The sequence below is a fragment of the Leptonychotes weddellii genome, chromosome 15, assembly GCF_054177405.1.
Source record: "Leptonychotes weddellii isolate Sample4059 chromosome 15, ASM5417740v2, whole genome shotgun sequence".
Lineage (NCBI taxonomy): Eukaryota > Metazoa > Chordata > Mammalia > Carnivora > Phocidae > Leptonychotes > Leptonychotes weddellii.
Window position 1 is genome coordinate 29,554,592 of NC_138383.1, and position 18,522 is coordinate 29,573,113.

The 18,522-nt window shown below is 35.1% G+C and overlaps 1 protein-coding gene across 1 annotated transcript in view; it reads left to right on the forward strand.

Moving 5' to 3' along the window:
- Window positions 1–18,522, forward strand: part of BRIP1 (BRCA1 interacting DNA helicase 1) — a 157,750-nt gene that overhangs the window by 101,807 nt on the left and 37,421 nt on the right. The window contains exons 16-17 of the mRNA XM_081805975.1: window positions 4,233–4,392; window positions 5,039–5,160. Of these exons, the coding sequence (XP_081662101.1) occupies window positions 4,233–4,392; window positions 5,039–5,160 (282 nt within the window). The remainder of the gene's footprint in view (window positions 1–4,232; window positions 4,393–5,038; window positions 5,161–18,522) is intronic.

Consider the following 18,522-nt stretch of genomic DNA (forward strand, 5'->3'; position numbering starts at 1 on the left):
TAAAACAAATTTGAATGGTTTCTATTTAGGGAAAAAATTTTGTCCTAGTTATAAAATTTGCATTAACAATTAAGTTTTTCAGCTCTAAGGCAAACCTAGAAAAAAATAGCCTGTCTTTTAGTGTCCCACCTTTCTCCTTTTTGTTCTCTCCTGTTCTCTGAATTATAATCTTGTATGTAAATATTATATACTAGCCATTCAGTTTTTTTTTTTTAAGATTTTATTTATCTATTTGTCAGAGAGAGAGCACAAGCAGGGGAAGCATCAGGCAGAGGGAGAAACAGGCTCCCCGCTGAGCAAGGAGCCCAAAGCGGGACTCGATCCCAAGACCCTGGGATCATGACCTGAGCCAAAGGCAACCGCTTAACCGAGCCACCCAAGCATCCCAACAATTAAGTTTTAAAAATTTAATAGAATTAAAGAGTTTTAGAGCTTAAAGTTCCTTCAGATATATCAACAAACTTTAACAGTCTTATTTTGCAGATTATTTTTTTTAATTTCTATTTTTTTTGTTTTAATCTTTTTTATTCAGTAAACATCATATACTTATTGAGTACAAACAGACATAAATTAGTACATTTGAATTCATTAGGGTTTATTGTGATTCTAATCACAATAATTGATCTTGGCTCATTTCTTTTTTTTGGTTGTTGTTGCAGATAATTTTTTAAAGACCTATTAATATATGACAGTTTGTTTTGTATTTGCCATAAGAGTTGCCTGAAGTGATTGATACAATGCATATTCTACTTTTTAATTGTAATAGTCATGATTTATTTACAAATTTGTGGCTATTTTCTTTTTCTTTTTTTTTTTTTTTTAAAGATTTTATTTATTTATTTGAGAGAGAATGAGAGAGAGCACATGAGAGGGGGGAGGGTCAGAGGGAGAAGCAGACTCCCTGCCGAGCAGGGAGCCTAATGCGGGACTCGATCCTGGGACTCCAGGATCATGACCTGAGCCGAAGGCAGTCGCTTAACCAACTGAGCCACCCAGGCGCCCTCTGTGGCTATTTTCATTGTCCATAAGTTTTTGAAGTTCTTAGAATTTAAAAAGTCAGTAGATAGACTGAATTCTTTTCTATATAATGAGAATTTCTTTGAGGGTAAGTGTATGGTGAACCAATTTCTTTGTTATTTCTCAAACTTGCCTTCTTAAATAGATTTTATGGAATATATTTTGGAATGACCAACTTAATGATCTTCCTCAAGTAAAGTGAGAGGTATCCATCCAGATTTTTTTAAAAAGATTTTATTTATTTATTTGAGAGAGAATGAGAGAGAGCATTAAGGGGGGGAGGGTCAGAGAGAGAAGCAGGCTTCCCACTGAGCAGGGAGCCTGATGCGGGACTCGATCCTGGGACTCCAGGATCATGACCTGAGCTGAAAGCAGTTGCTTAACCAACTGAGCCACCCAGGTGCTCCAAGATTTTAAATATTAAAAACATATTGTACTGACAGTTGATATTTCAAGATCAAGGAATCAAAGATGAAATGCTATCTGTTTTCAGATGACAGAAAACAGTATATCATTGGATTAAATTGCATTAAGTATCAACAATTGTGCAAATTCATGACACATTTTACCTGGTTTTACATCCTTAGGATATTTATGTCTTCTTCTAAACTGCTTATTCAGTAGAAAAATATAAAGAGATTAATATACTATTCTGAACATTGTCAATTTTATAATAGTCCTATCTTATCTCTGAATACTTGTTAGAAGGTTTTCATACTTCCTAGCACTGATGAGAGACTGTTTTTCAAAAAGCAAATTTTAATAGCCAACCCTTGAGGCACTCAAAGTAAAAATGACTTTAGATTAATGATGGCCCTTTTTTTTTTTAACCTAATAACATGGTGTTACAGAGAATTTTTCTTTTTATTAATCAGGGTACCTTGATCGCTGTATAATACACAATGAGGTATTTTATCAATTAGTGATTTTCTTAGTGTGTTCCAGCTGCTGTAACAAAATACCACAGACTTTGTAGTTTATAAACAACAAAAATTTGTTTCTCACAGTGCTGGAGGCTGGAAGCCCCAAGATCAGGTTGGATGACAGCCCTCTTCCTGGTTGGTAGGCAGGGTCTTCTGTCTGTGTCTCATATGGTGGAAGGAGCAAGGTGGCTCTGTGGGATCCCTTTTATAAGAGCACTCATCTCATTCTTGAAAGCTCCATGCTCATGACGGAATCACCTCCCAAAGGGCCCATTTCATAATACCATCATCTTCGGGGAATAGGAGTTCAACATATGAGTTTTGAGGGAGCACAAATATTTATACCACAGCCATGATAAAATTTTATCTTATGATCTTAATTAAGTTTCTTTCTGGTTTTTTTTTTGTAAAGATTTTATTTATTTATTTGACAGAGAGAGAACTAGAGCAGGAACACAAGCAGGGGGAGTGGGAGAGGGAGAAGCAGGCTTCCCGCTGAGCAGGGAGCCCGATGTGGGACTCGATCCCAGGACCCTGGGATCATGACCTGAGCCGAAGGCAGACGCTTAACGACTGAGCCACCCAGGCGCCCAATTAAGTTTATTTCTAAAAAAGGTAAGAGTGATGGGGCACCTGGGTGGCTCAGTCGGTTAAGTGTGGGACTCTTGATTTCTGCTCAGGTCACGATCTCAGGGTCCTGGGATCAGCCCCTGTCGGGCTCTGAGCTCAGCAGGGAGCCTCTTCCTCTTTCTCTGCCCTTCCCCCACCCACCTGTGTGCATTCTCTCTTTCAAATAAATAAAATCTTTATAAAAAAATCATATAAGGTTGAAATTCTGAGGAAATAAACCATCTTATAAAAATTAGTTTCTGTTCTCTAGAGAATTTGGGGTAACGTCCTGTTTCTTGCCTACATTATAATAACTGGTCCGCATTGCATAGAACTCTGCATGGAATGAGTGGGTAAAACAGGTCAATTTAAATCATAATAATCTCTAGTACTGGCTTTTGTCCTTTTATTTCAGTTCTTATGTTTACTGTTAACTTCTTTCTTTGCATTTACTATTTGATTTTCTAGTTCTTAACGCTTCATTCAATTTCATGTTTTTAAAATAAATACATCTTAAACTATAAGGATCTATCTAACTTTACTGAATCCCCTACTTTGCATTGTGGGTGCTTTTCTTACCATTCATATCTAAAGATTTCATGAATTCTGTGTTTTTTCTCTTTTAGCTATATGTTCTTTGTTTTTTCTAGTTTTATTGAGATGTAATTGACATGAAACCCATGTGTTCTTTAAGAATATAATCTTCAGTGTGGAGTTTGTTTGCTGGGTTTTTTTTACCCCACTAACTTTGTATTGTTTTTTAATCTAAAGTTACATTGTTGTTAGGATATGTGGTTAATCTGATATTCTTTGAAATTTGTTGAAAATCCTTTTATAATCCAGCACATGGTTATTTTTGTAAATGTTCTCTTGTGCTTGTATGTTTTCTACTTGTTAGCTACCTGAGTCTCTGTTTATATATGTATTTGATTCAGTTTTATCAGTGATGATCAAATTTTTAAATGGCTTAGCTGCCTATAGACTAGGTAAAATGATCTTAAAGAATCTTCAATAAAGAATCTTTAGTTGGGGCGCCTGGGTGGCTCAGTCAGTTAAGTGTCCGACTCTTGATCTCAGCTCAGGTCTTGATCTCAGGGTTATGAGTTCAAGCCCTGCGTTGGGCTCCGCTCTGGGCATGGAGCCTACCTAAAAAAAAATATATATATATATATATGTATACATATATATATATGTAAAGAATCTTTAAGTGAGGATATTAAGAAATTTCACTTTAGGTTTAAGGAGACAACTTAAAATTTGTCAACTTTGACAGAAGTCACTTTTTTCTGCTTTTGAAACCCCAAGATAGCGATCACAGAAGTCGTAGCAGCCCCAGCGGCAGCTGTAGTGTTAGCAGTACTGGAAACGCTAACAGCAGCAGCGGCGGTTCATTTTTATGGAGCTCTTACTGTCTGCCAGGCATCTTGCAGAGCTATCTAAATCGGTCAATGAATTTGACCCAATAACAACTCTGACGTATTCTTGTTTTTCTCCACTTGATCTTAGCCAAAAGGCCGAGAAGCGATCTTGTTTTTCTCATTTTATAGATGAGAAAAGTAAAATGCAGAAAGGTTAATTTGCTTGCTTTAGTCACATTGTCGTCACATTCTCTTTCAACAAACCAAGGTAAGTTTGGTTCATTTGGACACATAACAAGTTCATTTTTTTCTTTCTCCTTTTCAGTTATTAGAAAAGTTAAAAGAACGTTGGCTCTACACTGGTTTATGGCATAATCTAGAGTTGGTGAAGACAGTCATCGTAGAACCTCAGGGAGGAGAAAAAACTGATTTTGATGAATTACTGCAGGTGTACTATGATGCAATCAAGTACAAAGGAGAGAAAGGTAAATGAAAATTATTTGATGGTCAATGAAAAAATTTTTATCATAAAGTAAGAAGTTGGTGCTGTCAGAATTTTGTTTATGTTATCTTTTTAAATGAATTGCACTTAGGAGAAAAATTATACTTTATAATCTGGATGTAAAGAAAATAAGTTGAAGAAATTCTTTTATTTGGAGCTCTTCTCCTATGAATATTTTCATTTGGAGATGCTAGTTCAACTTTAACAAACAGCATATATTCAGGTAAGGAAGATATTTAGTAAAGTCTTCCTTATACTACCTAAAATGTTTTGTGAAAGAGGGTGGATGGAGTATGCACAAATATCTTCCTTACTAGCCAGATGAACCCTACATTTTGATGCAAATAATGTACTTTATGCTTACATTCTATTACATAAGGTAAATTTGAGTTTTCAAAACACAGCTAAAGTCTCAGGTTATCTGGGAGATACACAGTTTGTAAATTGGTTTGGTACCACAGAAATGTAATTTTGTGTCTGTTTTAAAACTTTATCTTGCCATAGTTTTTATTTTGATTCTTTTAAATTTGCTATGATTACTTAATTAGATCTTTTCAAAATGACAGCAGTAAGCAGTTTCAGGGAATTTTGGGTGTGCTTTTTAAAATCTTTATTTTTTGTTGTTTAAGATGGAGCCCTCTTGGTAGCTGTTTGTCGTGGTAAAGTGAGTGAGGGTCTGGATTTCTCAGATGACAATGCCCGTGCTGTCATAACAATAGGGATTCCTTTTCCAAACGTGAAAGATCTACAGGTAGGCCTTCAAAGCCTTAAGTTTTGTTTATCACAGAAGTTGTTGATTTTAAGTTTTTATTTAAATTCCAGTTAGTTAACATACAGTGTAATATTAGTTTCAGGTGCCGAAGTTCTTGATCATTATGTAAAGTTAATCGTATGGTTTTTTTGTTTGTTTGTTCGTTTGTTTGTTTTTTGGTATCCTTAGATATTTTAATGCTTTGGTGACTCAGAATGAATGAGAAAGTTTTGGTAGACATCGATTTATTTTATTTTTAACTTATATTGTCTTTTGCTCAATAAGAGTGATTTTCGGTGGTGCCTGGGTGGCTCAGTCGTTAAGCGTCTGCCTTCAGCGCAGGTCATGATCCCAGGGTCCTGGGATCGAGCCCCGCATCAGGCTCCCTGCTCCGCGGGAGGCCTGCTTCTCCCTCTGCTGCTCCCCTTGCTTGTATTCCCTCTCTCCCTGCCTCTCTGTCAAATAAATAAATAAAGTCTTTTAAAAAAAAAATAAGAGTGATTTTCAAAGTGATCCAAGACCAGGAGTATCAGTATCACCTGGGAACTTGATAGAAATATACATTTAACGGGCTCCATCCAGACCAACTGAATCAGAAACTATGGAGGTGGAACCCAGCAATTTGTGTTTTATCAAGCTCTTAGCCATAGACTTACAAAGGTCCCCCAGAGAATTCTAGAATTCTAGAGCTCTTTCTCTATTTCCCTTCACTCAATACCATACCCTGCCCTGCTGATTTCAGTGATTTTAGCTGCTCCAAAATCTGATCTCTTGCACCTCAGCTCAGCGGGACCACCATACTTCAGTGTTCTAGATATAGTTGTCGGGAAATTGTATGTAGGAAAAGAGCTGAGAATCATGGAGTTCATCTAATGGATTTCCCTTATCTCTGAGATTATGGTTTTATGCTGCCTGATATCTACTCCCTGAAAGTAGTTGCTTTATCTACTTAGTGCAGTTTTACATTTACTTACAGTGGGAGGGATATTCCCAAACCAGTTATTCTATGTTGGCCAAAAACAGGAGTTTTGCTTCATTATCACTGATTATTTACTAAACATTATATTTGAAAAATTATCTGTAGCAATAATTTGAAGCCTAAGGTGATGTTATTTTTCATCAGGAAGGATTTTCTTTTCCTTCCTACTGGAATTTGAAGGTGCCAGCAATCTGAGACCAAGACTTTGGGTTTTCTGGCCATTTAGCTGACTACTTAGATCCTTCCTCCTAGGATACAATGTGTTAGGGTCTCATACCAAAGCAAGAATTCTTTCCCTAGGCAGTTATTTATTGTTAATACTTTAGTAGACACTGTGAATTATGTAATATTAACAGTAATAAGTAATATTTCTCTGGTTAGCTCCTACTCTTCCCTAAGCTCTAGATCTCTTAAAAATTTCTGAAAGTCCTCAGGAGGTTCTAATCCTTTCAGCCTGCACTAACTTTGGTGGCTTCCACTACCTTTCTTCAGCCACTAGGGCTCCCATTGAGAGTGCTGATGACCATACCCAGGGCTCCTATTCTAAAATGGTTAATACTGCCTCTCACTACAGCTACTGATGAAATAGTTGACATCTACTCAAGAAAACTGTTATGTTCACTATCAGCAGCTTTTGTTGCCACATTCCACTGAAGCTGAGGGCTGCTGATGAAACAGTTATTGGCAGTATTACTGTCTCTCTTTGATGTCTTTCATTTTACCATGGTCCTGTATCATTGCATTAATGCTCCTTTGTTAGAGTGGAGAGAATCCCTTTTCCCTCTTTGTACCACACATTCTCCCAATGTCTTAAATATATATATATTTTCCCTAGAACTAGCTCTTTCAATTTATGCTTATATCTTCTCTTTTTCTTGGGCCTATATATGAGTCCTTGAGGACCACAGAAGATGATAACTTTTTGGCCAATACTATGTTGTACTAAATATTATACTCACAAAATAGCAAGGCCTGAAAAGATTCATTCACATAAAACTCATACTAGTGATTACACCTGAGAAGAGAAAGGAATGATATTGGGGGTGGTTATCAAATGGGACTTTAACTTTTTCTATAATATTTGTTGTTTTAGTAGAAAACAAATTTTAAGAAAATGTGGTGAGAATAAAGATATTTGTTATGTCATTCTTCAAAAAAATTTAAATTTAAATAAAATGTTACTTGTGAAGAAAAAAATTACATTTACCTTCTACTTTCTCTACCCTCACTCCCAGCAACTGTGAGTATGGGCATTGTTATTGCACTAGTGTTGAGTTCTTAATGCTCTCTTTCCTCAGAATTAGTTCTTCTTAGGCACCTTCTCATTTTGTCATACAAAAAAGGCAGCTGATGACCTTCTCTGACATTCCTCAGTAATGGTCTTGCTTGTCACAGTTCTGCTTATCTGGATTGCAATGGCTATAGTTACATAAAATAGCAAAACAACAGAAGCTTCAATGAGATCTTGGTGCAGAGGAGGAGGGTGGTTCTAAAGAAGTTTCCCTAGTGGTTCATGAAAGGGGCAAGTAGAATAGACCCAAGAGTAGTCCAAACTGCAGGGACAAGGGATAGATAAAGAGGAAAATTCTTTACAGGCAATATCAGATGTAAGGGAAGTGTATTTCTTGTTACCTTATGTCTAGATCAACACTTCCTGTGTAACAATTGTAAAATACAGTGGATTAAAACAACATTTATTAGGACTCACACATCAATTGATGGGGAGTAGTAGCTGGGGTTGGCTGAGCAGCTCTGCTGATTTCTGCTGGGCTCAGTCACCCTGCTATGGTTTCACCAATGTAGGTTTGGCCCAACTGGGTCAGCTCTACTCTACATGTATCTCATCCTTTGTATACCAGCAGACTAGCCAGAACATGTTACCATGTTTTATACTTTGGCAGAGATATAAGAGGGCAGGCTTGATTGAGCAAGCACTTTTCAAAGACCTACTTATATCATATCTACTAACCTATTGGCCAAAGCATGTCATGTGCCTAAGCCCAAAGTCAGGAGCAATAGGAGAGATGTGGGTTTCAACCACACATGGCAAAGGGCTTAGAGTCAAGACTCCAAAAAGGAGTTTTGGCTTTTTTCATAACTAAAAGATATTTGTAAGGCATCCATTCAAAAGACTGATGTTCATAAGCTTTTAAGAGTATAGGTATGTAATTTTTATAATAATCAGGAAGGCCTTTTATCATTTGGAAATGACCAGAATATAGCCATCAATACCTGAAATACCTGAATACCTGAAATAAATCAGAGCACTATTATGGCTGATTTCTTAAAATTCATAAATGATCCAATAAGTTACTGAAATTATTTATTTGGGATAAAAAAATACAAATCAAATTTATAAATATATTAAATTTATATATGTATTAATTTAATTTATAATTATAAATTAAAATATAAAAGAAATAAAGAGTTTGATAATGAAGTCCACTTTATTTTTTTGTTTTTGCCTGTGTTTTTGGTGTCATATTTAGGAAACTATTGCCAAATCCAAGCCTTGCACATTTGCCCATTTTCTTCAAAGAGTTTCATAGTTTGAGCTCTTAAATTTAGATATTTGGTTCCATTTTGAGTAAATTTTGGGTATGATATAAAATAAGGGTCCATCTTTCTTATATCTGAAATGAGTCTCTTGTTCACACCATATAGTTAGAGCATGTTTTTTTAATTCATTCAGCCAAATTCTGCCTTATAGTTGGAGAGTTTATTTACCAAGTAGTTACTGATAAGGAGGAACTTAGTTCTATTTAGCTGTTTTCTGTGTGTTTTCTGTGCTTTTTGTTCCTCAGTTGCTTCAATATTACTCTTTTTTGTATTTTTTCATTGAGTACTATTTTGATCCCCTTCTTTTCTTTTGTGTACATTTTTTGGTTATTTTCTTAATGTTACCCTGGGGATTACAAGTAACATCCTTAATCTCTGTCCTTCCCTTTTTATATTGTTACTGTCTGGATTGCATTTTTATACATTGTATGCCCATTAACATAATTTATAATTATTGTTTTATACATTTGCCTTTAAATCATGTAGGAAAAAAATAATTACAAACTAAAAGTATAATAATACTGGCTTTTATATTTACCTACATAGTCCTCTTTACCAGTGTCCTTTATTACTTCCTAAAGCATATACTATACTGCCTTCATTATATTTTAGTGCTTATAAATATGTTCTATAATATGTTAGATGGTGTACGTCAAGGATTAGGATAGTTTCTTTGTGTCTCTATAATTAAAATAATGCCTTGAAATATAGTAGGTGTTCAACAAATGTTGATCTTTTAAAAAATAAAAATAAATGTTGATTTAATTAATGACTAAATATAAACCTATTACTTAATATTGCCATATTCTTGTTTTCTGTAAAATGAGATGATGTTAATACTCAGTCTATTATACAGAAATAAGTAGAAGTTATTTATATTGAAAACCTTAAATATTCTAGCTTTTGGAAATGAAACAATCTATTTCTACATGGTTTTCTCTGTTGTTTCATTTGAATTCATATTTTAAGGTTAAGATCAGTGTCCAAGTTAGAAAAGTGATTTGAGTGGGGAAAAAGAGCAATGGCATTAATTTTATGATACTAAAAGTTTTTTTCTTAAATTTGAGACACAGATTATGGAAGTAAAAATTAAAATACAGTTTAAAATACTAACTTAAGACTCTTGTAGTCTCAACTGCAGAGTTTGGCTTTTAGAGAAGCAGGAAAATGTATGTTAGAGCCAAAAATATGACTTCTTTGGCTGTGACCAGGATTTCCTCTTCCCACCTTGGGGACTAGAAAGTAGAGGTAGGAAAATTTCATTTTGGAGCCAAGTGTGACTTGTTTAGTTCAAGTCATAATTTATTGCGCATACCTCAGGGACCTGAAAATAAAGAAACCCACTATGAAATGTTGATAATGGGCCACTCTGAAGGGCAAGCATTAAGCTAACATTCCCGGTGAGGATTTTTTTCACTTCCACCTTTCCCAGATGCTTCTGATCATTCTATAAGGACATACTTAATCGTGTAATAGTTAAAAAGAAAACTTTCTGTGCACTAAACCATAATATTTGAGGGGGAGGAAAGTGAACCAAGGCCTTTATATGATTAGATGTTGGTGAAAAAGTATAACTAAAAGAAAAGTTGTTTTCTTTTAATGCATTTAAGTCACAGTATAACAAGGCTGCCATTTAATGGATGTCTAAAGCAAATCCTTTGGCCAATTAGTATGATCTACAAACTACAAAAGCCTTCAACTTTATAATTCAGGCATCTACATCTCAGATTGGTGGCATGGTCATAATTTGTTAGACATTATAAGGTATAATATTTAGATTTTAAAATTGCATCTTATTTATATTTCCTAGTATAGCTTGGTAATATATAGAAATATTTTCTTTTCATGGGTATTGTGCCTTTACTCCCCTGTGAAAAAAATAATAAAAATGGCAAATGGCTAAAAATTTTTGTACTTTAAAGATGTTCAGATAGTATGTTAGATTTTTATAATTGGTTTCATAAAATTTGATGGTAATACTCATAACAGAAGTGCTCTTACAGTGATTAAAATAACTTAAGATAATAAATTTTATATTTTGTATTTTTTTCTTTATTGATGTAGTATGTTGAGTTACTAAAATAGATTTTATTTGGAAACTTTAAAATTCAGAGGGTGATCTGATTAGTTATCTTAGTATTGACATACAATAACTATTTTTTTTGTTTGTTTAGGAAACTTCTCTTAGCTTTGAAGGTACTGAATTATTTGAGTATATTTAATCAATTTTGGAAAATTACATTCATGATTGAAAAATACAAGCATGTTAAATTATGTTATTGACTTTATAACAGACATGTATAAATTTATAGCCTTCTCATGCATTCTTGATATTTTATAAATTTCAGAAAAGGGCTGTTATCTTTGCTTACCCCAAAAGATAACAGCATTAATAAGACAGAATGCACATTAAACCACATTCAACCAGTGTTTTCAAGTGTCAAAATATTATTAGATGATGGCCATATATGAATGCTTAAATCTGGCATTTCTTTTTAAGGAGAATGATGTTGATTCTTCATTATTCTTGTTGCTTTGACAGCAGTGTGTGTATATTCATCAGTAGATAAATGAAGGCAGGAATGCAAGGGGCTATAGTATATCAAGACGAACTTGATTTCAGAAACAGAAACCATTCTTAATAATTTTAAGTAGACTTATATATTCCTTTTGTATCACTTTCATAATTGCGTTGATGATCTTAAGTGTTGTAGCATTCATTCATTCATATAATATGCTTTTACTAAGAGCCTAATTTGTACTAAATATAGTAGGTACAAAAATGAACACGATGCTATCTCTACACTACTGAAGTCTATAATTTAGTAAAGGACCTGAATGTGTAACAGAATGTTTTGGTGGGATTGAATCTGGGTATTCAGATGCTTAGAGAAAGTGAAATTGAGCAACACTTTTCACCTCTCATCCAGATATCCACTTACTTTGATTTGCCTAAAATAGATGAAGGAGGCAGAGAGATGAGATTTGAATCTTGTCTACACCGAGATTGAAACATACAAACATTTGATAAAGTGGATTGGCCTCATCAAAGGCCAGATTACAAGACTATTCAGATCATTAAGACTTCAGGATAATGAAACAACCATTTTTTGAATATCTGCCTTGAGTACCAAGTACTTTAATAGACTGGTGACACAGTGATCCACTACACAGATTATAGTCCCTGTCTCATGGAACTTACAGTCTAGCAAGGAAGAGTGATGTTAAAGTAATAAACAGTTGATTATAGTTGTGATAAAGGCTGTAAGAAAAAGTCAAAAGAACTATGAGAATGTAGAACAAATAGGATCCTGACCTAGTCTTTGGGGGTAAAGAAAGACTTCGTGAGGAAGTGCTATTTAAGCTGACATGAGAAAGAAGGCTGGGAGTTATATAGGTGAGCGAATGGTTAAGAATATTCTCAGAAGAGAGAATAGACTATGCTAAGGCCCTAAAGTTGTGAAAGAAGATAAGCAGTTTCCAGGAATTGAAAGAAGCTGAGGTAGTGAGTGAGTTGGGGAGAATGGCATGTGAATAGAGGCTGGGAGAGGTATTAAGGAGCCAAATCATTTAGGACTCTGTATGCCATTTTAAGGATTTGAGACTGTTCTAAGCCAAGGGAAATTCTAAGCTACCCTGTGGGAAACCAGATCCGGGAATAGAGCCTGAGGTCAGAATGTGGTGGAGTTCTAGTTATAGTGTAGCATCTGATACAGAAACCCACCTGGATCTAGCCCCGATAATAACATGTGGTTACCCAGGGGAAATGGCTGTGTATATAAACTTAAAGGGCTGTAATACTAAACTCCCAACATTTAGGAGTCCAGCAGCTTGCTGTCGGAATTTTTGGAAACACTTAGGCCAAAGCACAGATAAGGAAGAAAATCCATGTCACCTCTAAAGGTCTAGAATGGGTTTATCCTCAGTTAAACATTTTTTTCCTCCTCAGAACACTTTTTTTTCCCGCTTTTTTTTTAAAAGATAGTTTGGCCAAAAGTATTATTAAAGTAGGTTGTAAGTATATCTTGAAATAACAAAATTAAAATCTAGTTTAAATCTAATTATGCCATCTAGGGTTGACAATTTGTAATTTGCCTTGGACAGTGAAAACTGAGATAACCAAACCCTTGCTCCCACCCTTCCTGAGAAACAAACATAAAAACACAAAAATAAATGGCTGAGGTATTTTTAATTCTTAAATTTAAAAAAATTCCCATATTTTTTAAAGGAATGTTTTGGGATCAGGGGAGGAAACATTTAAAAATCACAAAATTTTAAGCATTTCATTAGCCTTTTTCCTTCTTTTTCTCCCAGTAGTCATGTCATTCTCTTTCCATAGAGAAAAAAGTCATGCCTGAATATGGCTACAAATAAAACCTTTGGATATTTAATAAAACAAAAACTTTTGGTTTATGAAAATTTTTAAAATTATTTTCTTGTGTTCATCTTGTTTTTGGCAAGAACAAGAACTTTATTGACCTTTGTATTTTACTTTTGTTCTCATAGCAGATTCAAGGCTTTAAAAGTGAAATTATCACCATGGGGACTCATAAGGTTGATTGCCATATTACTTCTGTTGGCCCAGAGCATAATCAGCAACACTATCTCAAGGGAAATGGTGGAATTGATTTTTAACTTCTCTGAAAATAACTTTGTGTTTTTCTTCAGAGTAGAATTTTTTTTTTTAAGGTTTTATTTATTTATTTGACAGAGAGAGACACAACGAGAGAGGGAACACAAGCAGGGGGAATGGGAGAGGGAGAAGCAGGCTTCCCGCTGAGCAGGGAGCCCGATGCGGGGCTCGATCCCAGGACCCTGGGATCATGACCTGAGCCGAAGGCAAACGCCTAATGACTGAGCCACCCAAGCACCCCAAGAGTAGCATTTTTTATAGTGAATATTAGCCTATTTATATTAGTCAAATCCCCTTAAAGCCTACAAGGTACAGATACATAGGTAGGCCTAGGTGAGTTTGTTACTTGATATTTTCTCCAACTGTAAAGCCTTAAGGTCTCAGATAACATAAACTGTAGTAGACAGCACTGTTTATTTAGTGTGTTTACATGTCAATCTTTCCTCTTTCCTATTTTTTACTGAGACTAAAGGTTTGATAATTTGGAAATAAGTTCAGTTTATTTTTTCTAACTGTGGGACAAAATAATATGCCAGTGTATTTTCCTCATAGTATATTTTCCTATTGCATCAAAATTACCAGATGTATAGATTAAAATTCCTTAAAGCAGGTTTTCTCAAGCTTGGCACTAACGACATTTTGGGCAGTTTAATTCTTTGTTGTGAGCAATGTTCTGTGCATTGTAGGATGTTTGGCAGCATCTCTGGCCTTTACCTATAGATGCCAGTAGCAAACCCTTCTCTCCCCACTAGTTGTGACAACCAGAAATATCTCCAGACATTGCCAAAATCTTTTGGTAGGCAAAAATCAATCTCAGTTGAGCATCACTACTTTATATGGTAAGACATATAAGTAAGTGTATGTCATGAATTAAAATGAGCAATCTGCATTTATTTTTTAATTATTTCTTATCAAGTTGAAAAAAGTCCATTAAAACTTTTCCAAAGGTCTAATTTATACAAAGTACAGTACATAGTTTCTTGTATTAACTCTTTCTTGGATTCTGCCCCACTCCCAGCCCCTGCTTCCGAGAGGCTGTGACTTTCACTTCTTTTAGCCATTTTATATGGTATTTTAGCCATTTTATATGGTATTTACTGCCATATTTATTTTTATTTAATCAATTTTAAACCTGTTTACTTCCTATATGAGATAAAGATTTTAGTTCACTACACTTTCCCCTTCTTTTTCCTCCTAAATGTAGTTATATCACATTTTAAAAGTTAAATCCATAATCAATATTCAAATCATAATGGGGTGCCTGGGTGGCTCAGTTAAGTGTCTGCCTTTGGCTCAGGTCATGATCCCAGAGTCCTGGGATTGAGCCCCCCTCATCTGGCTCCCTGCTCAGTGGGGAGCCTGCTTCTCCATCTCCTCCCAGCTCGTGCTGTCACTATCTCTGTCTCTCTCTCTCAAATAAATAAATAAAATCTTTAAAAAAAAATTCAGATCATGACTATGAAAATATTGTTCACTGTGGTCAAATGATTTCCTTCCTTTCTTGAACTTTTTATCTTCCTGTTAATAATGCCCTCTGCCCTTTTTTCCTTTTTAAAAGATCTTTTTTTAAAAAAAGATTTTATTTATTAGAGAGAGAGAGCATGAGCGGGGAGAGGGGCAGAAGGAGAGGGAGAAGCAGACTCCCTGCTGAGCTGGGAGCCCTATGTGGGGCTCTATTCCAGGACCTCAGGATTACAACCTCAGCTGAAGGCAGACGCTTAACCGACTGAGCTACCCAGGTACCCCTCCTTTTAAAAATATCTTTAAATTAATCTTCTGTCACCCTTCAATGAATCTGTACAGCACCTCTCAATAGAATTATCCTATCACACCTGTCAGATAGTAGGTCAGTCCTTTTTTTACCCCTGAAGACATCACTTCTCGAGCCTCCTGATCTCCTACTTCAGTCAGGACCAAGTTGTTCTTTAGCCCACTTAACTGCCAAAATCCTGAGATTTCTCCCTTTGCTGTCCTAGGAATTTGATTTGCCTGTCTTCTATGTTGGATCCCAAGTTTCCTGGGTCTCAAATCTTCCTCTTGTTTGTTTCTTGTTTACTGTTTCATCTTCATAGTACACATCCTCCAGCAGTTTACCTATACATTCATTTCCGGAACTTTTTTGGACTCCTGCGGGCCTAACTGGCTTACTTCCCATCAGTAGCTCTGTGGGTACTTTGGTTTGAACTTTCACCTCTCTGCTTAATCATACACCATTTGTCCATCTGCTTTTCACATTCATAATATTGGGTTTTGAGGTTGCAGATTTCTTAGTTTAATTGAAGACAAAGACTGTGTTTTTCTTATTTGTCTTTTAACTTTGGGGCAGTTTTTGAGAGGCAAAGAAAGAGGAGATGTCTTTCTTTTTTCCTTTCTGAAACTAGAGAGTCTTCATTCTAAGAGAAAGTATGAGATTTTAAAATGCTATGATCCCATATACCTTATTCCCACACTCACACATTCACATTTGAGAAGCTCTAAATCAAATATTCCTAACAATAATATTGTAAAGATAGAAAGTAATAGTTTTTTTAAGTCAAGCATATACTTAATGTTTGAAAGATAAGTTTGGACATAATAAAATCTAGATGGAGAAAGTATCAGAATTCATTTGTTGGGCTATGGAGGTAATAAAAAAGTTTTAAGTATATTTCAGTATTTTTCAGTACTTATGTAATCTTTTTGTTACGTGGACACTTTCTCTTGACCATGTTTGTTTTTAAATGTCACAGTGTTTAATCAAGTGAAATTTGAGTCTGAGCCTCCTCTTAACTGTGATTACCTTCTACTTTCGATGCCTACCCTTGCCACCAAACTTTTATGCATCACTCCCACACCCACCCCAGGGCCAAAGTGCTTAGTGTTGCATTTTCTAATATCTACAAGCCTCTTGCCTGAGAGATCTTGCCCTTCTTCCAGAGTTATGTAGGAGTAGGTACAGGTCTCTGTCACTTGCTGAATGCAGCTACTCATTCCCCTTAAAAAAGTCTCTTGATATTAGCTCATTCCTTTAAGAGCCTGGGGTTCCATTTATAGCCCCACATTGCTTTCTTATGTATGATAGTATTTCATTTTGCTAGAAGTGTTTATTCATAGTTATTTGGCTCTCCTATGTGACTTTAACAAGGGAAGCTCTAGATTATAAGATATGCGAATGAGGTAATACTCAGACTAATAAAGGACCAGTCATGCACTCATTCCGTAAATTACACCACTAACATATTTTATATAGTTCAGATACAGCTAATGGGTTGCATAGTGATAAAAAATATTATGAAGTATATTAAAAAGTGCTTATTTATCAGAAAATTTAAGATCAGTTGCAGAAATTATTTATCAAAAATTACATTTCAAAACTGAATACTGTTCTCTTTGTCCTGCCAATGTACATATTTTCATTGATATTTGATGAAGAAGTAGCCACTTCACAAACTGAAGAAACTTACTTTATGTTACCTAAAACAATGTGCCTGTACATTGAATAGAATCAGTAAAGCGCCTTCATAGGGAGTTGATCCAGCTGTTAAAACGCTGATTTGAGGTGACCAGCCTAAGAGATGGCCCATATTGTCTCTGTCAGTCCTGTGGCTTTCATAAACGTGCAGCAATATAGTATGACAAAATGTAAAGCCTACCCAAACCTACATTGGGTTTTAGAAATATAGGATAAAGAATGACTCCAGCCCACTTACCTCCAATATATGATGCTTTTCTGTTTTGTGCTAATTGTCATTTATTTCTTCAACCAACTCTGTGAGGTAAGGTCGGAATTATTTTCTTCCATTTACAAAGGAGGAAACTAAGAAAGGAAACTAAATTGAGGGAGTACTGGTGACTTGCCCAAGGTCAAACAACTAGTTAGTGTCAAAGCCTTGAATCCAGGCTGTATACTTTTACCTCCTTCCCTCAAAACATACTATAGCATGAAAGAAAAAAAAAATAAATAAATATATAACTTTTTCTGGAGATGATAATTTAAGCATTTTCAGGTTTACCTAGACAATATTTTGTTATGGCTAGCCTAACTAAATTGCCACAAAGCTTATTATTCTTTTAAAAAAATAACTTTGCCCTTTATAGAATAAGGATATTCGTTTTAAGGTATCTAGCATGTCTTAAAGTATTAACTGTCTTTTTTTTTCTTTTAATAGAAAAATATTAATTTCTGCTTTTTTTCTGGGCTCATTTTCTTATCTTGACAAATTATTTTCTTAAAAAACTCCAAAGATCTAATGCTCCATACTGACAGAATGTTTTTGCATTATTACCTAAAGCATTTATTTAGGATTTTTTTTTTTTTTAAGATTTTATTTATTTAAGAGAGAGACAGTGTATGGGGGAGGGGCAGAAGGAGAGGGAGAAGCAGACTCCCCACTGAGCAGAGGGCCAGTGTGGGGCTCCATCCCAGGATCCTGGGATAATGACCTGAGCTGAAGGCGGACGCTTAACCAACTGAATCACCCGGGCACCCCCAGGATTATTTAAATGTTGCTGAGTTACCAATAAACTATTCTGGATAGTAGCTAAATTATTATAACCAATTAAGGTAAAATATGTTGAATATATCGAGAATAAGAGATGCCTGGTTTGAGGAGAATGCATTTTTTTTCTTATATTTGAAATTTCTGGGCTATTTTTTTTAGCAATGACAATTTATAACACAGTTTAATACAGGTTTTCTCTGTAGAAAGTATGTTATCCAAAGCAGCTTTAAAGCATATGTGAGATAAGTTATGTTACTGTTACTATGTCTTGATTCTTATTTCTTGGTAGATTATTTTGGTCAGTCCTAATATAACAAGAAAGTAAGTAACAGTTGAAAACCATCTCTCGTGTGTGTGTGTGTGTGTGTGTTTTGTTTTGTTTTAAAATCTAAAAGGGAGCGTGGCTTCCTAAGTCTTGGCAGAAACCCATTTTTCCCCATTTAAGAAAATACATATACTATATTTGGTTAACTTGGTGTTTAGAAATCTTGAAAATATGCCAGATGAAATAAAACCAGCTATATTCCTTTTATCTGGCTAAATTATTTTACTTACAAGATCTTACGCTGAGTTTAGAACTCTAGCCATTGGAATTTATATTGTGATACCCTGATAAAAGTGTGTATACTGTGATGAAATAGAGCAGCAAATGTCTCTAATGCACAGTCTCTGTCTTCCAGATTTGGCTTGCTATAAATGTTTATGTTTTA